This window comes from Salmo trutta, chromosome 16 (assembly GCF_901001165.1).
Source record: "Salmo trutta chromosome 16, fSalTru1.1, whole genome shotgun sequence".
NCBI classification, from domain to species: Eukaryota; Metazoa; Chordata; class Actinopteri; order Salmoniformes; family Salmonidae; genus Salmo; species Salmo trutta.
In genome coordinates, this window is record NC_042972.1 from 34,999,937 (window position 1) to 35,025,016 (window position 25,080).

The 25,080-nt window shown below is 43.0% G+C and overlaps 1 protein-coding gene across 3 annotated transcripts in view; it reads left to right on the forward strand.

The window, feature by feature from the left end:
• Positions 1-25,080, forward strand: part of LOC115150651 (solute carrier family 41 member 1) — a 53,077-nt gene that overhangs the window by 23,699 nt on the left and 4,298 nt on the right. For all 3 annotated transcript variants that reach the window (XM_029694151.1, XM_029694152.1, XM_029694153.1), the window contains exons 3-8: positions 3,720-3,827; positions 19,909-19,980; positions 20,712-20,856; positions 21,059-21,205; positions 21,874-22,021; positions 22,943-23,022. In XM_029694151.1, coding sequence (XP_029550011.1) covers positions 3,720-3,827; positions 19,909-19,980; positions 20,712-20,856; positions 21,059-21,205; positions 21,874-22,021; positions 22,943-23,022 — 700 coding nt within the window. The remainder of the gene's footprint in view (positions 1-3,719; positions 3,828-19,908; positions 19,981-20,711; positions 20,857-21,058; positions 21,206-21,873; positions 22,022-22,942; positions 23,023-25,080) is intronic.

Below are 25,080 nucleotides of genomic sequence, written 5' to 3' on the forward strand. Positions count from 1 at the left end.
ATGTTTACATATCCTACATTACTCATCTCACATGTGTATATACTGTATTTCATACCATCTATTGCATCTTGCATATGCCGCACGGCCATCGCTCATCCATACAGTTATATGTACATATTCTTATTCCATCCCTTGACATTTTGTGTGTGTATAAGGTAGTTGTTGTGAATTTGTTAGATTACTTGTCAGATATTACTGCGCTGTCGGAGCTAGAAGCACAAGCATTTCGCTACACTCGCATTAACATCTGCTAACCATGTGTATGTGACAAATACAATTTGATTTGATTTGAAGCCTAGGCTAATCTTTCACTTAGTGTCCATCAGAGGCTTTAGAACTTTCAGGAACGTTCTGTTTGTACTCTTCAGTATTGGAGGTCACTGACATAATGCGAATTGCTATGACACAATTTTTCCCTTAACATTACTTAGGCATGGTCCCCCTTCCCCTCCAAGATCTGTGGCTGTCTGCCTGAAAGCATTCAGTGTCAATTAATTTCAATTGAATATTTTTGTTGTTAGCAACTAGCATTATTGGTCCAGGGGCTCCCCCCTAGGAAAATGAATCTAGGAGAAACACTGCTGTGTGCCATCAGTGTTACTGCCTGTGATGTCATATGTGCTCCAACCGTTGGTGTCACTGCACAGTCATCAACATTGCGTTGGTGTTTTATGCTGCTGGGTTCACAATCCTGCCTGTACATATATACACAGCAGTTTCATATGAGCAGTGTTTCTGCTGCATTCATTTAGCTGTCGAACTGCGCCATGGCAAAATCCGCAATGTTTTTAAATATAATAAATTTTTTAACATCATAGTATTTCTACCAAACATGCAGTACTTTTGATAATCTGTCTGTGCACATTGTTCTAAATGTTATTTAGCTCTGTTTGGGTACAACACCGTTCTAAATGTTATTTAGCTCTGTCTGGGTACAACACCGTTCTAAATGTTATTTAGCTCTGTCTGGGTACAACACCGTTCTAAATGTTATTCAGCTCTGTTTGGGTACAACACTGTTCTAAATGTTATTTAGCTCTGTTTGGGTACAACACCGTTCTAAATGTTATTTAGCTCTGTCTGGGTACAACACCGTTCTAAATGTTATTTAGCTCTGTCTGGGTACAACACCGTTCTAAATGTTATTTAGCTCTGTCTGGGTACAACACCGTTCTAAATGTTATTTAGCTCTGTTTGGGTACAACACCGTTCTAAATGTTATTCAGCTCTGTCTGGGTACAACACCGTTCTAAATGTTATTTAGCTCTGTTTGGGTACAACACCGTTCTAAAGGTTATTCAGCTCTGTCTGGGTACAACACCGTTCTAAATGTTATTCAGCTCTGTCTGGGTACAACACCATTCTAAATGTTATTTAGCTCTGTTTGGGTACAACACCGTTCTAAAGGTTATTCAGCTCTGTCTGGGTACAACACCGTTCTAAATGTTATTCAGCTCTGTCTGGGTACAACACCATTCTAAATGTTATTTAGCTCTGTTTTGGTACAACACCGTTCTAAAGGTTATTTAGCTCTTTGTGCCACTGTGACAGCCAAACCTGCCTGTGCACGAAACAGTGCACTGCCCTCGAGACAGCGTGCTAGTCAGACCCAGAGAGACAGCAAGCCAGTCACTGGTACGCAATACATATTGGGAACTTTTGTAATTCCTTCTCCTCAGACCTCACCCCTCACCTAGTCAAGTCTCACCCAACCACCTACCCCCTCAACCCCCAGCTCACAAGCAGTGTTGGACCTGTGCAAAGTCAGATTTCTTAGCAGTTTTAAAGTTAATTTCCTGTCATTCAAAACATTTAGCATTTTGCCATGGCTTACAACATGTTCATATGCTCTGCAGCTTTAGGGGGCCCACAACCCAAAATAATGGGAAGAATGTCCTTTTAAAAAGTCACCAGATCTTCTACAAAATAATTATCGTGGGGGGAATGCCCGGTGAACCCCCTCCTCCCCTGCTACTAACATTTCCAGAGGAAACACTCCACATGAGCAACACTGGGCAAACGGGGCTGCGTTCCTTTCCTGACTGACTGTCCACAGAGTTTGCAGAACTGGGGCTGGTCGTTGGGGGGTGAGGTGTTGTTGGCCGGGCTCCACTGTTCCAACAACATATATAACAGCTGGAGAGTAGAGAGAGGAGGACAGGGGGAAAGTTGGGAAAGGAAAAGGGAGGGATGAAAGAGGTAGAGTTTAATAGAAGAGAGAGAGAGAGAGAGAGAAGTGGGTTAGGGTGGTTGGCTAACCAAAGCTGGGGTGGGAGAGGGCCAGAAGGTGGGGTGGTGGGGTCCCTGTGGAGTCGACCGTTTTAAAGATCCCAGGCTGATGACAGACAGAGAGGAGGTTAACAGTGCTATCACCTCCACCCAGACTGCTGATGAAACACTGCTATTTCTTACTGTAGGGATCTGTAGGCAGGATCTGTAGGCAGGATAAAGTTATCTAGCTGATATTCCTCTCCCCTGCAGCCTTCTCAGTATTGATTTAGCTGTGGGCTGAGAGATGAGCTGCAAGTGCTGGGGGCAGGTGGGACTGACTCTGAAGGCAAGCGCTTTCTCAGTTGATGGATTAATGTCCCCAACCCCATCCCCCAGATTTATGCCCCAACCCCGGGCTTGTACCATTGCCCCAACCTTATAGTGAGTCTAACCCAGTCATTTCTTAGCCATGTACCCCAAAATCATCCTTATGCACCAGCCCAGTCTAGCCCCTGTCCCACTTTGCTGCTCCTGCCACTGCACTGGGCTAATGGAGAAACATCAGAGAGGCACTTTACCACAGTCATCAGTTCAGGGACTCGGAGACCATCTTAAGGCCTGGAATACAGCTAAAGTGGGGAGCATAGTGGGCCGGTAATCAGCTCCAGGACCAAAGAGTCATCAACTGTGAATTTCCATTTGATTCTACAGCAACTCAGCTGCGTGAGCATTTGTAATTTATTCATTTTCTCTAATGTCTCCCATCCCAGGCCATACAGCATATCTAAATTACCCTTTAGATTTAGCTGGCCTTGCTCCTGGCTGACTTTGCCCCAGACTAAGTCGTTCACTGTGGAGAGGTATGGTAACTGGAACAGAGGCAGAGAGTATTAAATACTCTCTTCCTCTTTGCCAATCTGCCTGCTAGCTCTGCCTCAGCACGAGAGCTAGCAGGCAGATGGAGGGTTGCAGTAAAAACAATGTGCTCTGCAAGTACTGAATGAAAGGTGATATCAATAAAATACATCTTGTTAGTGTTTTATTATAGTGTTGTTGAAGACAGAGAGAACGGCGAGAAAGAGCAGGGGAAGAGAGAGGAGAGGGATAGATAAGGAGCGGGTGGATGTTTAGAGAAGAGGGGGAGAGAGAAGTGGCAGAAAGAGGGTGGTGAATTGTTAGTGTAAGGTCAAAATGACCTTGCTCCTCTCCAGAGGGAATATGATTATGATTCCAACACGGTCTGAACAGATAGAATGTCACTGAGATAAGGCATAGATCAGGTTTCAGACATTGTCGACCTCAGAAATGCCCAATGTGATACGCTGTTGGGTTGAGAACGTAATACGATTTTGTATCATAATAACTCAGTGATAACTGTTTTATCATGATAATTGAATTGAAGGTTATTTTTGTTTGAATGTAAATATTAAGAGCATTCAGGAACCTGATGTGTAGTTGACAGCGTATTGTTTTGTTGTGTAACTGTGTGTTGTGTTCTTGTGTTGCAGCACTGGACGGTGTTTACAGAGGTGACGGAGGTCTTCATCCTGGTCCCAGCGCTGCTGGGGTTAAAGGGCAACCTGGAGATGACACTGGCTTCCAGACTGTCCACAGCGGTGAGTGTGTGTGTGTGTGTGTGTGCGTGTGTAGGTGCTTGTGTGGACATGTATGCTTGTGTGTGTGGGGTGTGTGTATTCAGTCATTTCTCAACATCAGGAGGAACAGAATGGAACTCTAGAAACCATAATGTTATTGTAATATTCCAGTCAGATAAATCAGTATGACTAATATCAACATGATCGTGTATAAGAGATCATACAAAATGTTGCTGTGGATTATGTTAAAAATATTTGTTGGTCTGATGTGACTAATGAGGAGCATCCAGATGCTGCAGTTGATGAATTTATGAAATTGCTTCTTCCAATTATTGATAAACATGCACCTGTTAAGAAACTGACTGTTAGAACTGTTAAGGCTCCATGGATTGATGCAGTGCAAAAGCAGTGCAAGTTTGAATTTTGTAAAGTTAGTGTGGAAGAGGTAGAATTTTCTTTAACGATCAGTAATGACAAACCTCCTGGCATTGACAATTTAGATGGAAAGCTACGGAGGATGGTAGCTGACTCTATAGCCACTCCAATCTGTCATATTTTTAATCTGAGCCTAGAGGAAAGTCTTTGTCCTCAGGCCTGGAGGGAAGCCACAGTAATTCCAGTACTAAAGCGGCCTTTACTGGTTCTAACAGCAGAAGAAAAAAAATTGTGTTTGACCAAATACTATTTCTCTGTAAACAAATTAACCTCTCTAGTACATGTGGGACGAACTCGTCCCACCTACGTAACAGCCACTGAAATCCAGTGGCGCGATTTTTGAATCGTTAGAAATGCTATAACTTCAATTTCTCAAACATATGACTATTTCACAGCTATTTAAAGACAAGAATCTCGTTAATCTAACCCCACTGTCCGATTTCAAAAAGGCTTTACAACAAAAGCAAAACATTAGATTATGTCAGCAGAGTGCCCAGCCAGAAAAAATCTGACACCCATTTTTCAAGCTAGCATATCATGTCACATAAACCCAAACCACAGCTAAATGCAGCACTAACCTTTTATAATCTTCATCAGATGACACACCTAGGACATTGTGTTATACAATACATGCATGTCTGTTCAATCAAGTTCATATTTATATCAAAAACCAGCTTTTTACATTAGCATGTGACGTTCAGAAAAAGCATAACCACCGCAAACTTCCGGTGAATTTACTAACAGTTTGCTAAATTACTCACGATAAACGTTCACAAAAAGCATAACAATTATTTTAAGAATTATAGATACATTACCCCTCTATGCACTCGATATGTCCGATTTTAAAATAGCTTTTCGGATGAAGCACATTTTGCAATAATCTAAGTACATAGCCCGGCATTACAGGGCTAGCTATTTAGATACCCACCCAGGTCAGCATCCACCAAAATCACATTTCCTATAAGAAAGATGTTCTTACCTTGCTTGTTCTTCATCAGAATACACTGCCAGGACTTCTACTTCAATAACAAATGTTGGTTTGGTCCCAAATAATCCATCGTTATATCCAAACAGCGACGTTTTGTTCGTGAGTTCTAGAATGCTTCTTCGCGGTGTCGCGCATGGCGCATTGGCGTGTCAAAAATGTCTAAATATTCCATTACCGTACTTCGAAGCATGTCAACCGCTGTTTAAAACCAATTTTTATGCCATTTATGTCATAGAGAAGTGTTAATATTCCGACCGGGAGTATGCATTGAGCCTAAACAGCCGAATAAAATTTCTCCTCAGAAGCGACTCATGCACGCGCATCATTGAAAGGTCCTCCGAGCATCCACTTACAAAAGGCGATAATATATTTCAACCTGAGGTTCCCTCGTAAACCTTCAGTTATTTCGCGGGCTCTGAGAGCCTATTGGAGCCCTGGGAATTGTCACGTTACAGCTAAGATCCTTACTTTTCAATAAAAAGAGGTAAGACGCACGACTCCTTGTCAGACAGGGTACTTCCTGCTTGAAGCCTTGTCAGGTTTTTGCCTGCCATAGGAGTTCTGTTATACTCACAGACACCATTCAAACAGTTTTAGAAAATTCAGAGTGTTTTCTATCCAAACCTGAACAATAATATGCATATTCTAGCTTCTGAGTTGGTGTAGGAGGCAGTTAAAAATGGGAACATATTTTTTCCAAAATTCTCAATACTGCCCCCTATACCAAACAGGTTAACAACAGACTTTCAGCATGCTTATAGAGAAGGGCACTCACAACATGTACTGAACTGACACAAATTACTGATTGGTTGAAAGAAATTGATAATAAGAAGATTGTGGGAGCTGTACTGATTTCAGTGCAGCCTTTTTGATATTGTTGTTGTTGGGAAAACTTAAGTGTATGGCTTTTTAGTCATATCGTGGATTCAGAGCTATCTATCTAATAGAACTTAAAGGGTTTTCTTTAATGGAAGCGTCTCTAATGTCAAACATGTAAAGTGTGGTGTACCGCAGGGCAGCTCTCTAGGCCCTCTACTCTTTCTATTTTTACCAATGACCTGGCATTAAACAAAGCATGTGTGTCCATATATGCTGATGATTCAACCATATATGCATCAGCAACCAGAGCTAATGAAGTCACTGAAACTCTTAACTTCTTATGGCTCAAATCCCGTTAACAGGATCAATTTGACAACATCCGGTGAAATGGCAGTGCGCCAAATTCAAAAGAATTATTAGAAATATTTAACTTTCATACATTCACAAGTGCAACACCAAATTAAATCTTAACTTGTTAATCTAGCCACCGTGTCAGATTTCAAAAAGGCTTTACGGCGAAAGCAAACCAGGATTTTATCTGAGGATAGCACCCCATCAAACAAACATATACAATCATATTTCATCCCGCCAGGCGCGACACAAAACTCATAAATAACGATATAATTCATGCCTTACCTTTGAAGATCTTCCTCTGTTGGCACTCCAATATGTCCCATAAACATCATAAATGGTCCTTTTGTTCGATTAATTCCGTCGTTATATCTCCAAAATGTCCACTTATTTGGTGCGTTTGATCCAGAAAAACACCGGTTCCAACTCGCGCAACAGGACTACAAAATGTCTAATAAGTTACCTGTAATCTTTGTCCAAACATTTCAAACAACTTTCCTAATACAACTTTAGGTATTTTTTAACGTAAATAATCAATAAAATTGGGACTGCAAGCAAGTGCCTTAGAAATCTAGATTCCCATTGAAAACTTCACATTTATTTTTTTTCCTGAATGGTTTGTCCTCAGGGTTTCGCCTGCCAAATAAGTTATGCTATACTCAGACATCATTCAAACAGTTTTAGAAACTTCAGAGTGTTTTCTATCCAAATCTACTAATAATATGCATATCCTAGCTTCTGGGCCTGAGTAGCAGGCAGTTTACTTTGGGCACGCTTTTCATCCGGACATGAAAATACCGCCCCCTAGCCTAGAGAGGTTACCAAAGAGTTGCAGTCTGTTTTGGAATGGGTGGCCAGTAATAAACTGGTCCTGAACATCTCTAAAACTAAGAGCATTGTATTTGGTACAAATCATTCTTTAAGTGCTAGACCTCAGCTGAATCTGGTAATGAATGGTGTGGCTGTTGAACAAGTTGAGGAGACTAAATTACTTGGCGTTACCTTAGATTGTAAACCGTCAAGGTCAAAACACAAACAACAGTTTGCTATTCAGTGGTTGCAAAGATGTCTAGCCGTAATAAAGAGATGCTCTGCTTTTTTGACACCACACTCCAAAAAGCAAGTTCTGCAGACTCTAGTTTTGTCTAATCCTGATTTTTGTTCAGTCGTGTGGTCCAGTGCTGCAAGGAAAGACCTCGTTAAGCTGCAGCTGGCCCAGATTGTAATCAGAGGGCTAATATTAATACTATGCATGCCAGTCTCTCTTGGCATCACTTCTTTTTATAAGAAATATTAATGTGTTAAATCCCAAATTGTTTGCATAGTCAACTTACACACAGCTCTGACACACACACTTATCCCACCAGACATGCCACCAGAGGTCTTTTCATAGTCCCCAAATCCAGAACAAATTCAAGAAAGCGTACATTATTACATAGAGCCATTGCTGCAAGGAACTCCATTCCATAATGCTCAAATGAACAGCAAATAAATAAATAAATAAATACAATTATTGATGTTTTTCTGTCCTTGTCTATTAATGTTATTTATATTTGGCATTTCCTGCCTAAGTTTGTCCACTTTGCCAATGAAGTAATCATTAAAATAATTGGCAATATCAAATGGTTTGGTGATGAATACACCATCTGATTCGATAAAAGATGGACCTGAATTTGTCTTTCTGCCCATAATTTCATTTAAACTACTCAAGTTTTTATATCATTGATCTTGGCTTCATGATACAGTTTCTTCTTTTTTGGCTAGTTTAGTCACATAATTTCTCAATTTGCAGTAAGTCGTGCAGCCGGACTTATTAGTCAATCCTTTGCCCCATCTCTTTCAACCATCCCGTTTTTAAATTCCTCATCAATCCATGGAGCGTTAACACTTCTAACAGTCAGTTTCTTAACAGGTGCATGTTTATCAATAATTGGAAGAAGCAATTTCATAAATTCATCAAGTGCAGCGTCTGGATGCTCCTCATTAATCACATCAGACCAACAAATATGTTTAACTTCATCCACATAAGAGTCACAGCCAAATATTTTGTATGATCTCTTCTACACTATTTTAGACCCAGCTTTTGAAACTTTGGCCTTCCTGGATATAGCCACAATATTGTGATCACCGCATCCAATGGGTACGGATACAGCTTTAGAACAAAGTTCTACCGTATTAGTAAAAATGTGATAGATACATGTGGATAATCTTGCCTCTGTAGTGTTTGTAAACACCCTGGTAGGTTGATTTAAAAACCTGAACCAGATTACAGGCACTGGTTACAGTGAGATGCTTCCTCTTCAGTGGACAGCTTGATGAAAACCAGTCAATATTCAGGCCCCCAAGAAAGTAGACCTCTCTGTTTGCATCACATACACTATCAAGTGTTTCACACATATTATTTAGATACTGACTGTTAGCACTTGGTGACCTATAGCAACACCCCAAAAGAAAAGGCTTTAGATGTGCCAAGTGAACCTGCAACCACAACACTTCAATAACACTTGACATAAGATCTTCTCTTAGTATTACAGGGATATGGCTCTGTGTGTGTGTATATATATATATATATATTTCAGCAACACCTCCCCCATAAGCGTTTGTCTCTTCTATACACTGCGTGCACAATTATTAGGCAAGTGAGTATTCTGATCTTATCATTGTTTCTATTCACATGTTCGAACTCCAAACCATAACTTGAAAGCTTATTGGATTTAATACATTTCAGGTGATATGTATTTGTGTAATGAGGGAGGGTGTGGCGAAAGTGAATAACACCTTATATCGAGGTGTGCATAATTATTAGGCAGCCTCATTACCTCAGGTAAAATGGGCCAAAAATAAATTTAACTGACACTGAAAAGCCAAAAATGTAAAATGCCTTTCAGACGGATGCGACACTCATTAAATAGCTAAACTATTGAGGTGTGACCGCCGGACATTCAAACGTTTTGTTGCGAATTGTCAACTTGGGCGCAAAAAACCCATGGGGAAGAAAAGGTGCAAATTAACTGCAAAATACTTGAGAAGAATTAAACGTCAAACTACCAGGAACCCATTATCCTCCAGTGCCACCATATTCCAGAATTGCAACCTACCTGGAGTGTTCAGAAGTACAAGGTGTCAAGTGCTCAGAGACATGGCCAAGGTCAAGAAGACTGAAACAAGACCACCACTGAATAAGATTCACAAGTTGAAGCGTCAAGATTGGGCAAAGAAATACCTGAAGACAGGTTTTTCAAAGGTTTTATGGACAGATGAAATGAAAGTGACTCTTGATGGACCAAATGGATGGGCCCGTGGCTGGATCAGTAATGGACACAGGGCACCACTTTGAGTCAGGTGCCAGCAAGGTGAAGGAGGGGTACTGGTATGGGCTGCTATCATTGAGGAGGAGGTAGTTGGAACTTTTCGGGTTGAAGATGGACTGAAACTCAACTCCCAAACCTACTGCCAGTTTCTAGAAGATTATTTCGTCAAACAGTGGTACAGGAAGAAGTCCTCAGCATTCTAGAAGGCTATGATCTTTATGCAGGACAATGCTCCATCACATGCATCCAAGTACTCCACTGCTTGGCTAGCCAGCAAGGGCCTCAAAGATGCCTGAATAATGACCTGGCCCCCTTCCTCACCTGACTTAAATCCTATTGAGAACTTGTGGGCCCTTCTCAAACGTGAGATTTACAGTGATGGAAGACAATACACCTTTTTGAACAGCATTTGGGAGGCTGTGGTTGCTGCTTCAGCGGAAATTGATCGTGAACAGATCAAGAAACTGACAGACTCCATGGATGGAAGGCTCATGGCAGTTATTGAAAATAAGGGTGGCTATATTGGTCACTGAATATTTTTGAAAGGCCAAAAATGTTATATAATTGTCATTTTGTGTTACTTATCTGTTACACTTTTGAAAAATTCAGAATAAACAAGTGAGTTGAGAGATTATTTTTGTAATTTAGTTGCCTTTAGTTGCCTAATAATTGTGCACACTTATATACACTGCTCAAAAAAATAAAGGGAACACTTAAACAACACAATGTAACTCCAAGTCAATCACACTTTTGTGAAATCAAACTGTCCACTTAGGAAGCAACACTGATTGACAATAAATTTCACATGCTGTTGTGCAAATGGAATAGACAACAGGTGGAAATTATAGGCAATTAGCAAGACACCCCCAATAAAGGAGTGGTTCTGCAGGTGGGGACCACAGACCACTTCTCAGTTCCTATGCTTCCTGGCTGATGTTTTGGTCACTTTTGAATGCTGGCAGTGCTTTCACTCTAGTGGTAGCATGAGACGGAGTCTACAACCCACACAAGTGGCTCAGGTAGTGCAGCTCATCCAGGATGGCACATCAATGCGTGCTGTGGCAAGAAGGCTTGCTGTGTCTGTCAGCGTAGTGTCCAGAGCATGGAGGCGCTACCAGGAGACAGGCCAGTACATCAGGAGATGTGGAGGAGGCCGTAGGAGGGCAACAACCCAGCAGCAGGACCGCTACCTCCGCCTTTGTGCAAGGAGGAGCAGGAGGAGCACTGCCAGAGCCCTGCAAAATGACCTCCAGCAGGCCACAAATGTGCATGTGTCTGCTCAAATGGTCAGAAACAGACTCCATGAGGGTGGTATGAGGGCCCGACGTCCACAGGTGGGGGTTGTGCTTACAGCCCAACACCGTGCAGGACGTTTGGCATTTGCCAGAGAACACCAAGATTGACAAATTCGCCACTGGCGCCCTGTGCTCTTCACAGATGAAAGCAGGTTCACACTGAGCACGTGACAGACGTGACAGAGTTTGGAGACGCCGTGGAGAACGTTCTGCTGCCTGCAACATCCTCCAGCATGACCGGTTTGGCGGTGGGTCAGTCATGGTGTGGAGTGGCATTTCTTTGGGGGGCCGCACAGCCCTCCATGTGCTCGCCAGAGGTAGCCTGACTGCCATTAGGTACCGAGATGAGATCCTCAGACCCCTTGAGAGACCATATGCTGGTGCGGTTGGCCCTGGGTTCCTCCTAATGCAAGACAATGCTAGACCTCATGTGGCTGGAGTGTGTCAGCAGTTCCTGCAAGAGGAAGGCATTGATGCTATGGACTGGCCCGCCCGTTCCCCAGACCTGAATCCAATTGAGCACATCTGGGACACCATGTCTCGCTCCATCCACCAACGCCACGTTGCACCACAGACTGTCCAGGAGTTGGCGGATGCTTTAGTCCTGGTCTGGGAGGAGATCCCTCAGGAGACCATCCGCCACCTCATCAGGAGCATGCCCAGGCGTTGTAGGGAGGTCATACAGGCACGTGGAGGCCACACACACTACTGAGCCTCATTTTGACTTGTTTTAAGGACATTACATCAAAGTTGGATCAGCCTGTAGTGTGGTTTTCCACTTTAATTTTGAGTGTGACTCCAAATCCAAACCTCCATGGGTTGATAAATTGGATTTCCATTGATTATTTTTGTGTGATTTTGTTGTCAGCACATTCAACTATGTAAAGAAAAAAGTATTTAATAAGATTATTTCTTTCATTCAGATCTAGGATGTGTTGTTTAAGTGTTCCCTTTATTTTTTTGAGCAGTATAGATTCACCCATGTTATTGTTTATCATCCAGATTTGTCAGGACATTGTCATTTATGAAGCTCATTCTAAAATACAGATGTGATTTCTGTCCCAGCCGATTGCAAGTCTTCAATTTAGACCACAATTAATTGAATTCGTCCTCATCTACCAAACAAGTTTATGAATGTTGGAGGTTAATCTCCCTGTCCCTCACTTGGGAATGACTTATTTTGTACAATGGACTGTGTTTTAAGGACTCGTGCACAGATACAGGAAAACCAATAAAAATATTAACATTTATTCAAATTACAAATGTTGATGTCTCCACATGTTTCTGGTTTTGAGGCTTGGGCATCTGGTGACCGCAGATCATCTGTCTAATCCCCTGTAAGGAGAGAAAGGCATCAATACTATCACAATGCTGTATTCATTTAATTGAATAGACACTCAGGGGCCAGTTTATTGGGTACATCCATCTAGTTACGGTCGGACCCACCTTTGCCTCCAGAACTGCCTGAATTATTCAGTATCAAGGGACCTAACGTGTGCCAGAAAAGCATTCACCACACCCTTACACCACCGCCACCAGCCTGTACCGTTGACACCAGGCAGGATGGGGCCATGGACTCCTGCTGCTTATGCCAAATTCAGACTCTGCCATCAGCATGACGCAACAGGAACCGGGATTTGTCAGACCAGGAAATGTTTTTCCACTCCTCAATTGTCCATTGTTGGTGATCGCTTGCCCACTGGAGCCACTTTTTCCTGTTTTTAGGAGTGGAACCCTGTGTGGTTATCTGGTGCAATAGCCCATCCGTGACAAGGACCGATGAGTTGTGCATTCCGAGATGCCGTTCTGCACACCACTGTTGTACTGCGCCGTTATTTGCCTGTTTGTGGACTGCCTTTTAGCTTGAACGATTCTTGCCATTCTCCTTCGACCGCTCATCAACGACCTGTTTTCCCCCACAGAACTGCCTCAGACTGGATGTGTTTTGTTTGTTGCACCATTCTCTGTAAATCCTAGACACAGGTGGCCGGCCATTTCTGAGATCATACCACGCTCAAAGTCGCTTAGGTCACTCGTTTTGTCCCTTCTAACGTTCAATCAAACAGTAATTGAATGCCTCGATGCCTGTCTGCCCGCTTTATATACCAAGCCACGGCCACGTGGCGAACCATTTTCGTGAACAGGGTGGTGTACCTAATAAACTGTACACTGAGTGTATATTCTTGTTTGATGTCCAATATAATTATATAAATGGATATGTTATCCTTTATCACATGCCAGTATTTGTTTTGTATCCAATGCATTTAGCTTACATTAGGATGAAGTAGCCTACGCCTTTTAATCTAGTTAGATTGCTTCATATCTCCTTTCAATATTAGTTATCAACATAACATGGTTTTATCATAAACATCAGTGTCATTTAATAATATGCACAGGTGTGATAGTTGTATGAATTAATCAAAATGCAAGCCTACTCATTAGAGAAAAAGGAGTTCTTACTCAGTCGGGGTCTCAATTATTATTTTTTAATATATTATTTTTCTTTCGATAACCCTACCACTCCCCTAATTGGAGTAAACTAATGAAAAGCACTTGGCCTCTACCTCTAGCTTATACACACTATATACATTTTACAGACACAATCTATTTTACATTAGTTATATTTTGTTTGTTTTTAGTCCTGTCCTCCTACCCTCAACCTCTCCCATCTATTTCTGATGTCCATCCAGTTTGATTTCTCATGACCCGCCTCAAGTTTGGAATTCGGCGTCGTTTTGCTTATCAGTTCATAAACAATGTACCATGGAATCGGTACATCGAAAATCTCTTCACAACTATTTTGCAATCGTTATGGCACAGCTGTCAATATTTTTTTTGTCCTGCAATGAAACTGCTATATATTTTTATTTTATTTTTGCCCAATTTCCTTTAACCCTCTTAGATATTATCCTGACCAACGTGCCTTCTAAATACACCTCTGCTGTCTTCAACCAGGATCTCAGCGATCACTGCCTCATTGCCTGCGTGCATAATGTGTCCGCGATCAAACGACCACCCCTAATCACTGTCAAACGCTCCCTAAAACACTTCATTGAGCAGGCCTTTCTAATTGACCTGCCCGGGTATCCTAGAAGGATATTGACCTCATTCCGTCAGTAGAGGATGCCTGGTTGCTCTGCAAAAGTGCTTTCCCCTCCATCTTAAATAAGCATGCCCCATTCAAAAAATTTAGAACTAAGAACAGATATAGCCCGTGGTTCACCCCAGACTTGACTGCCCTTGACCAGCACAAAAACAACCTGTTGTGTTCTGCATTGGCATCGAATAGCTCCCGCGATATGCAACTTTTCAGGGAAGTCAGGAACCAATATACTCAGTCAGTTAGGAAAGCTAAGGCTAGCATTTTCAAACAGAAATTTGCTTCCTGTAGCACTAATTCCAGTTTTGGGACACTGTAAAGTCCATGGAGAATAAGAGCACCTCCTCCCAGCTGCCCCCTGCACTGAGGATAGGAAACACTGTCACCACCGATAAATCCACAACAATAATCTAATTTCAATAAGCATTTTTCTACTGCTGGCCATGCTTTCCACCTGGCTACCCCTACCCCGGCCAACATCTTAGCACTCCCTGCAACTTTTGCCTAAGCCTCCCCCGCTTCTCCTTCACCTAAATCCAGACAGCTGATGTTCTGAAAGAGCTGCAAAATCTGGATCGCTACGAATCAGCCGGGCTAGACAATCTGGACCCTCCTCCTAAAATGATCCGTCAAAATTGTTTCGTGTTGTCTGAGATCCCCAAAGATTGGAAAGCTGCCGCGGTCATCCCCCTCTTCAAAGGGGGAGACACTCTAGACCCAAACAGTTATAGACCTATATCCATCCTGCCCTGCCTTTCTAAAATCTTTGAAAGCCAAGTTAATAAACAGATCACCGACCATTTTGAATCCCACCGTACCTTCTCCACTATGCAATCTGGTTTCCGAGCTGGTCCTGGGTGCACCTCAGCCACGCTCAAGGTCCTAAACGATATCATAACGGCCATCGATAAAAGAGAGTACTATGCAGCCGTCTTCATCGACCTGGCCAAGGCTTTCGACTCTGTCAATCACCGCATTCTTATCGGCAGACTCAATAGCCTTGGCTTCTCAAATGACTGCCTCGCCTGGTTCACCAACTACTTCTCTGATAGAGTTCAGTGTGTCAAATCGGAGGGCCTGTTGTCCGGACCTCTGGCAGTCTCTATGGGGGTGCCACAGGGTTCAATCTCGGGCCGACTCTCTTCTCTGTATACATCAATGATGTCGCTCTTGCTGCTGGTGATTCTCTGATCCACCTCTACGCAGACGACACCATTCTGTATACTTCTGGCCCTTTGGACACTGTATTAACTAACCTCCAGACGAGCTTCAATGCCATACAACTCTCCTTCCGTGGCGTCCAACTGCTCTTAAATGCAAGTAAAACTAAATGCATGCTCTTCAACCGATCGCTGCCCGCCCGTCTAGCATCACTACTCTGGATGGTTCTGACTTAGAATATGTGGACAACTATAAATACCTAGGTGTCTGGTTAGACTGTAAACTCTCCTTCCAGACTCACATTAAGCATCTCCAAAACTAAATCTAGAATCGGCTTCCTATTTCGCAACAAAGCATCCTTCACTCATGCTGCCAAACATACCCTTGTAAAACTGACTATCCTACCGATCCTAGACTTTGGCGATGTAATTTACAAAATAGCGTCCAACACTCTACTCAACAAATTGGATGCAGTCTATCACAGTGCCATCCGTTTCATCACCAAAGCCCCATATACTACCCACCACTGCAACCTGTATGTTCTCGTTGGCTGGCCGTCGCTTCATATTCGTCGCCAAACCCACTGGCTCCAGGTCATTTATAAGTCTTTGCTAGGTAAAGCCCCGCCTTATCTCAGCCCACTGGTCACCATAGCAGCACCCATCCGTAGCATGCACTCCAGCAGGTATATTTCACTGGTTACCCCCAAAGCCAACACTTACTTTTGCCGCCTTTCCTTCCAGTTCTCTGCTGCCAATTACTGGAACGAATTGCAAAAATCTCTGAAGCTGGAGACTCATATCTACCTCTTTAAACTTTAAGCATCAGCTGTCAGAGCAGCTTACAGATAATTTCACCTGTACATAGCCCATCTGTAAATATCACACCCAACTACCTCATCCCCATATTTTTACTTACCCTCTTGCTCTTTTGCACCCCAGTATCTCTACAGTCTTCCCTGTGGCTCAGTTGGTAGAGCATGGTGTGTGCAACGCCAGGGTTGTGGGTTCGATTTCCTCGGGGGGCCAGTACAATTTTTTATTTTTTTTTAATGCATGAAATGAAATGTATTCACTACTGTAAGTCGCTCTGGATAAGAGCGTCTGCTAAAATGACTAAAATGTAAAAAATGTACTTGCACATCTATCATTCCAGTGTTAATGCTAAATTGTAATTATTTCGCCTCTATGGCCTACCTCCCTACTCTTCTACATTTACACACACTGTACATAGATTTTTCTATTTTTCTTTTCTATTTTGTTATTGACTCTACGTTTGTTTATGTGCAACCCTGTGTTGTTTTTGTCGCACTGCTTTGCTTTATCTTGGCCAGGTCGCAGTTGTAAATGAGAACTTGTTCTCAACTGGCCTACCTGGTTAAATAAAGGATAAATAAAAAAAATATAAACAATTTTGGTCCTTAATGCAGGGCCGACAGACAACTTACTATTGAGAGTTGGAGTAGTACAATACACCAGGTGCAATTTAAAAATATGGTTGCGCATTAGCAGTTTTTCTCATGTCAGTCACTGACAGTCACTCAATTATCATGTCAGCAGTTTTTCTCATGTCAGTCACTGACAGTCACTCAATTATCATGTCAGCTAAATTTTTTAGATTGGTAGTTAGGCCATATTCACACTACGAGAGATGGAGAGTCTGAGGAGTGTTGTGACGAAACAGATCTACTTTTGAATTCACATCAAATCATTGCCTTACCTTTCGTTGTGGCTGGCAATGCAAAATTCTTGGTCCACAGCTCAAATTTTTATCAATATCATAGAAGTCATTGTATGAGGTGTATGTGGCTCAATACAGTATGTGGCTCAATACAATGCATGTGGCTCAATACAGTCAAGCAAAGAAAAACATTTTGAGATTTAAAGCTACGGTGATAATCTCAGAATGCAACAGGCTGTTACTACAATTACAGGTAATTCAATAAAACAAGTTTCAAATATAAGTAAAATGTCTGTACATTTCAGCTTTTTAAAAAACATTGCTCTGCTGTTACTATTTTTACTGTAAGAATGTTGGCTTAACGAAACAATTCTGTTTACACTTTGCTGCCTAAAGGGGGGCAACTGTCGGGCGAGTGTTGTGCGAGGTAGCGGTCGAGACGTGACAAGTTCGCAACTTTACATTGCAGTAATATGTGTAGCCCAGGGTATTTTGCGAAAAGTCTAAATGTGAAGGTCCAGCTATCTAAACTTGAAGTAATCATGGCCGAATACCGACCGGGCACGCAGGGCACGAGCCCAGGGGCCCTGACCTCCAGTGGGCCCCCATTGATTTTGTCATTAGTCATTACAAAATGTATAGAATTGCAGGAAGTGCAAATTTACAATTGCTCATTTTGTTTCTCTCTGCCCCATGGCAAAAGGAGTAGGAGAGCATAAAAATTGCTTTAAAACTGCAACATTTTCTCTACACCCCATGGCAAAATGTGTAGAATTGCAGGAAATTAACCTTGGGAAAAAAATACATTTCTCTCCACCATCGAGAGGGGGGCCACTAAAATGTTTTGCCGCAAGGTGGGGGGCCTAAAAGCTCTAGCCCAAAAGGCTATAGGAGTTCCCTTTAAAGAACACTTTTTGGTTCCAGGAAGTACCGTTTTGGGTTAAATGTAGAATCCTTTCCACAGAGGGTTCTACATGGAACCCAAAAGGGTTCTACCTGGAACCATAAAGGGTTATCCTATGGGGACAGCCAAATAACCCTTTTGGAAACCTTTTTTTCTAAGAATGTATTCCTAGAACTACGTGGTAACTAAAATTAGTAGCTCACTGCTGCTATTAAGCACATCAATCCACACATTCCTTCCACTGGCTTGTGGGAAAACAGCCTGACAAACACAGCAGAATGTGATAAGCTTTTCCAGTTCTTTCCTGTCCTGACTATTGACTTGTGTTGCAGGTGAATTGAGTGTAGGGCTCCCAGATATTGCTATGATGGATAACCCCCATTCCAGGACTGGAAGGATGGATGCATTTTTTATGTAGCAAAGTTTTACTTTACTGCTTTCCTTGCTGTTCAGGCTTGGTGGCAGCCAGGTGACTTGAGCGTGTATGGTCTGGCAGATGAACTGTGTATGTCATTTGTTTGGTGTGACATTAGCCTACTCCCGTTCCACCTAGAGTTATTATTTTTCTTGGAGGATCTTGGCTGGCTCCAGTCGGCCACGTTTCTTTCCACGGAATTACTAATTATCAACAGATTAAGATCACTGTAAGTTTCCTAATGCGCTCATCAAAGAAAACATTTTGATCCCAGGGGCTGAGGCAGAATGCCATCCAGATGACCACATCTCTGTGCTTCTTTCACATGCATTGCTTGCTGTTTGGGGTTTTAGGCTGGGTTTCTGTACAGCACTTTGAGATATCAGCTGATGTACGAAGGGCTATATAAATAAATTTGATTTAATTTGTCTTCTTTCTTATTTTGGTCTGCTGAAAATGGTTGTTTTTGTTTAGGGGTTGAGGAGAATCTGGGCTAAACTCTCTCTCTCTCTCCTTTCTCTCCTTTCTATAAACAGTTGTTTTCGTAACTCTATGATCCTGGCGTTTGAGCCTAATTGACTATTGGAATAATCATATTTAGTGGATGACAGCAGGCTGGCATTACCGCATTAGCTACCACATAGTGTCTAGAGCCAGCTTACTGTAGGACACTCTCTGACATCCATTATTTGCATGGTTTAATGTAAATGTTCATAATAAACATAATATCTGCTATTCCTGCTCTCTTTCTCTCTAAGCCTAAAAGAGAGATGAGTGCTAGGCTAACAAAAAGATAGCGGGGTAGCTAGTTACTGTCATTTACTGTCACACACTAAACCCTTAGACACTGCCTTATCTCCCCACCAGCGCATAGCCTTCAACAGCTGGGAAAACACACACCAACCGAAAAACAACCAAGGCTAAAGCCTATGTGACATTGTGGCCTATTCTGGCTGAGCCCTTGCTGCCGTCATCACGCCGTCAGTGGTGTGTGAGCGTATGGTTTCTTTATTGTTTGGGTGGCTGGTGTGTGTAGTGTGACCTGCCCTGTCTCTTATCTCCCTGCCTTGCACCCCCTTATCCAGCATGCAGCCGACTCCACTCATCTCTCTCTGTACACATGGGTTTGAAACACGGCCCCTGAAGGCTCAGACTTCCTCTTTCAACTCGCCTACCTGACAGACACAGATACAGACACACACACGCCTCTGAGCAGAGTGGTCATTAGGCTCATAGCCTCTGACACACACTGTGCCTCTGTTGGACAGCCACTTGATGCTTAAGACCATGAATGAGAGAGACGTGTGGGTGTGTACAGAGAGAGATGAGATAAGTGGAGTCGGCCGCAGGGTGGAGGGGTCAGAGCTTCTTTGTCAAGAGAACTGAACCCTGATTGTTCTGACAGAACCCAGGGCCTATGACACAGCGCGCGCACACACACACACACGTTTTCATGTACATGTATACACACTCAATTGTACAGATTCTCAGCTTTTGAAACATCTGGTTACCTTTTCTCGATTCAAACCGTGGCCAGTCAGACATAGTTGAGTGCTGTGGTCTTGGTCTCATGGTAATCTGTGTTATAGTTGTGTTATAGTTGTATCGTGTTCTCTTACGGTCTCCTGCGTCTCTCTCTGCAGGCTAATATTGGTCAGATGGACTCAGCCAAGGATATGTGGAAGATGATCGTTGGAAACCTCGCCCTCATCCAGGTAAGGAAGGAAGAAAAGGAGAGCCGCACACTCTAGGAGCTCAGATGCAGTAATTGAATATCCTATTGACCAACGTTTCGACAGACAAACTGTCTTCATTATACCCTGATGAGGACAGCTTGTCTGTCGAAACGTTGGTCAATAGGATATTCAATTATCGCATCTGAGCTCCTAGAGTGTGCGGCTCTCCTTTTCTTTTTCAAGTGTTCTACTCCGCTAGCCAGCACCTCGCCTAAACAGGTGTGTGTTTCTTTTGCACATGGAACATTATAACATCCCACCACACCTACATGGAACACTGTGGAACACAGAAAACCATTCAACACATTCTGAAACAAAACATGTGTATGGAATGATGGAACACCGACATAAAAAATAACAAAATAAGTCCAATCACAGTGTGTCCTGGTGAGGTGACATTTTGTTACCATAACTGGACACAGTCAGATGTACAAGTGCTCTTATGTGTAATATTGGACTGGTTCCTGGATGCCCCCTAACCCCAGCACTTTGGATCCCCGTCAGTCACATAACCTGCTAGAGGGGGTCACTGTGTGCTGGGTCAGCTCACCAGGGGTTTACAGTACCCACTCTCACACACACACACACACACACACACACACACACACACACACACACACACATTAAGCCTCCTCAGGTCGAGGAGACCTTTACTCCAGTGACACACACGTATAGTTTACAGTACCCCTTCTCTCTCTGCCTTCTCCCAGGTCCAGGCCACGGTAGTAGGGTTTCTGGCGTCCATCGCCGCGGTGATCTTTGACTGGATCCCAGAAGGGAACTTTAGACTGGGACATGCTATCCTGCTGTGTGCCTCCAGTGTGGCTACCGCATTCATCGCTTCTCTGATACTAGGTACCACTAGAAGAATAACTATATCAATAATACTGTAAACATTTTTCAGACTGTAATTGTTCATATGCACATAGTAACCCCAGATACGATTTAACAACGATTAAACTGTGATCAAATGAAAATGGACATTATATGTTACACATTTCTATAAAGCTGATTATGATTGGTGTGTTTAACATTAAGCCCCTCCTTCTGTCTGCAGGGATCATTATGATTGGTGTAATCATCGCATCCAGGAAGGTGGGCATCAACCCTGACAATGTGGCCACGCCCATCGCTGCCAGTCTGGGAGATCTGATCACCCTCTCTCTGCTGGCTGGTATCAGCACAGGACTGTACAAGGAGCTGGGTATGCGCACACACACACACACACACATACACACACAGACACTTGAGATCACAGAACTAAATAGAACACATAGTACATGCTTGAGATACATACACACTCAGACACACTTATCACTCACATACACACATCTCACCAACACCCACTCTGCATTATACTTATCTGTCTCACCCCAGGGTGTGAGTGTGGCTGAGTATCTGAACGGCCTTTTCAGGCAGTAAAAGTCCCAATGGAAACACTTTAACTCGACCCTTCCTGGCTTGACACTAATAGAAGGGATCTTATTTTAACATAGGCCTACTTGAGGTTTGATTCCACCACTAACCTCACAGTGGTAGGGAATGTGTGTATGTCTTAGTGTGTGACCCCACAACTATGTCATCTACTGTTAGTTCAGTGATAGTGTTTTCACTGTCAACACACCCTGTGACGTGTGATGTAGAATAACATGTTTTTCACACCACACCTCATTGACCTCACCATCACATATAAAAAGATGGAAACACTCATGGTGGAAGAGTAATAACACATTTCCCATTCACAAACAGCGTTGTGTACCATGCGTTGATAACCGTTTTTATATTGAGCTGAGGAAGTGTGTGTGTGTGTGTGTGTGTGTGTGTGTGTATAGCGTAACAAGGATGCTGACTCCTTTGTGTGTTCTCTTATAGAGTTTAACGACTATGCCAACCCGTTGGTGTGTGTTGTGTTTGTGGCGCTGACCCCTCTGTGGGTGCTTATCGCTCGGAGGATCCCCTCCACCAGAGAGGTGCTCTACTCAGGCTGGGAACCTGTCATCATTGCCATGGCAATCAGCAGGTGCAAGACCCATGTCTCTCCTCTCTCTCACCTGTGTCTCACCTTCCTCTCATCTGTGTCACTGCTCTCTTACCTGTTTTACCTACCTCTCATCTGTGTCACTGTTCTCCTACATGTTTCACTTCCTCTCATCTGTGTCACTGTTCTCCTACATGTTTCACTTCCTCTCATCTGTGTCACTGTTCTCCTACATGTTTCACTACCTCTCATCTGTGTCACTGTTCTCCTACATGTTTCACTTCCTCTCATCTGTGTCACTGTTCTCCTACATGTTTCACTACCTCTCATCTGTGTCACTGTTCTCCTACATGTTTCACTTCCTCTCATCTGTGTCACTGTTCTCCTACATGTTTCACTTCCTCTCATCTGTGTCACTGTTCTCCTACATGTTTCACTTCCTCTCATCTGTGTCACTGTTCTCCTACATGTTTCACTTCCTCTCATCTGTGTCACTGTTCTCCTACATGTTTCACTTCCTCTCATCTGTGTCACTGTTCTCCTACATGTTTCACTTCCTCTCATCTGTGTCACTGTTCTCCTACATGTTTCACTACCTCTCATCTGTGTCACTGTTCTCCTACATGTTTCACTACCTCTCATCTGTGTCACTGTTCTCCTACATGTTTCACTTCCTCTCATCTGTGTCACTGTTCTCCTACATGTTTCACTTCCTCTCATCTGTGTCACTGTTCTCCTACATGTTTCACTTCCTCTCATCTGTGTCACTGTTCTCCTACATGTTTCACTTCCTCTCATCTGTGTCACTGTTCTCCTACATGTTTCACTACCTCATCTGTGTCACTGTTCTCCTACATGTTTCACTACCTCATCTGTGTCACTGTTCTCCTACATGTTTCACTACCTCTCATCTGTGTCACTGTTCTCCTACCTGTTTCACCTCCCCTCCTGTGCTCTCCTCAGTGTTGGGGGTCTGATCCTAGATAAGACCGTGTCCAACCCCAACTTCGCTGGCATGGCTGTCTTCACTCCTGTTATCAACGGTAAGACTCTCTCCTGGCACTGAATACTCTGCACACAACCGCTGATACACAACCGCTGATACACAACCGCTGATACACAACCGCTGATACACAACCGCTGATACACAACCACTGATACACAACCACTGATAGTGCATTCGGAACGTATTTAGACCCCTTGACTTTTTCCACATTCTGTTATGTTACATCCTTACTCTAAAATAGATTTTTTTTAAATCATCCTCATCAATCTACACACAATACCCAATAATGACAAGCAAACAGGTTTCTATAAATGTTTGCAAATGTATAAAAATAAAAAAACTGATGTCACATTTACATAATTATTCACACCCTTTACTCAGTACTTTGTTGAAGCACCTTTGGCAGCAATTACAGCCTCGAGTCTTCTTGGATATGACGCTACAAGCTTGGCACACCTGTATTTGCATTCTTCTCTGCAGATCCTCTCAAGCTCTGTCAGGTTGGATGGGGAGCGTCGCTACACATGTATTTTCAGGTCTCCCCAAAGATTTTGATCAGGTTCATGTCTGGGCTCTGGCTGGGCCACTCAAGGACATTCAGAAAATTGTCCCGAAGCCACTCCTGCGTTGTCTTGGCTTATGGTCGTGTGCTTATGGTCGTTGTCCTGTTGGAAGGTGAACCTTCACCCCAGTCTGAGGTCCTTAGTGCTCTGGAGCAGGTTTTCATCAAGGATTTTTTTTATTTTACCTTTATTTACTGTAACTAGGCAAGTCAGTTAAGAACAAATTCTTATTTAAAATGACGGCCTCCCAAAAGGCAAAAGCCTCCTGCGGGGATGGGGGCTGGAATTAAAAATTAATTAAATAAAAATATAGGACAAAACACATCACTACGAGACAACACTACATAAAGAGAGAGCTAAGACTACAACATAGCATGGTAGCAACACAACATGACAACATGGTAGCAACACAACATGGCAGCAACACAACATGGTAGCAGCACAAAACAGGGTACAAACATTATTGGGCACAGACAACAGCACAGGGCAAGGGCAAGAAGGTACATCACGCAAAGCAGCCACAACTGTCAGTAAGAGTGTCCATGATTGAGTCTTTGAATGAAGAGATTGATATAAAACTGTCCAGTTTGAGTGTTTGTTGCAGCTCGTTCCAGTCGTTAGCTGCAGCGAACTGAAGAGAAGAGCGACCCAGGGATGTGTGCGCTTTGGGGACCATTAATAGAATGTGACTGGCAGAACGGGTGTTGTATGTGGAGGATGAGGGCTGCAGTAGATATCTCAGATAGGGGGGAGTGAGGCCTAAGAGGGTTTTATAAATAAGCATCAACCAGTGGGTATTGCGACGGGTATACAGAGATGACCAGTTTACAGAGGAGTATAGAGTGCAGTGATGTGTCCTCTAAGGAGCATTGGTGGCAAAGTAGATGGCCAAATGTTACAGAACATCTAGCCGCTCGAGAGCACCGTTACCTGCCGATCTATAAATTATGTCTCCGTAATCTAGCATGGGTAGGATGGTCATCTGAATCAGGGTTAGTTTGGCAGCTGGGGTGAAAGAGGAGCGATTACAATAGAGGAAACCAAGTCTAGATTTAACCTAAGCCTGCAGCTTTAATATGTGCTGAGAGAAGGACAGTGTACCGTCTAGCCATACTCCCAAGTACTTATATGAGGTGACTCCCTCAAGCTCTAAACCCTCAGAGGTAGTAATCACACCGATGGGGAGAGGGGCAATCTTCTTACCAAACCACATGACCTTTGTTTTGGAGGTGTTCAGAACAAGGTTAAGGGCAGAGAAAGCTTGTTGGACACTAAGAAAGCTTTGTTGTAGAGCGTTTAACACAAAATCCGGGGAGGGGCCAGCTGAGTATAAGACTGTTTCATCTGCATATAAATGGATGAGAGAGCTTCCTACTGCCTGAGCTATGTTGTTGATGTAAATTTAGAAAAGCGTGAGAGAGGAGAGACGGATTAAAAAGGTCATAGATAGGCTTGTTACCTTTCATTTTGTCATTATGGGGTATTGTGTGTAGACTGAGTAAATGTTTTATTTAATCCATTTTTGAATAAGG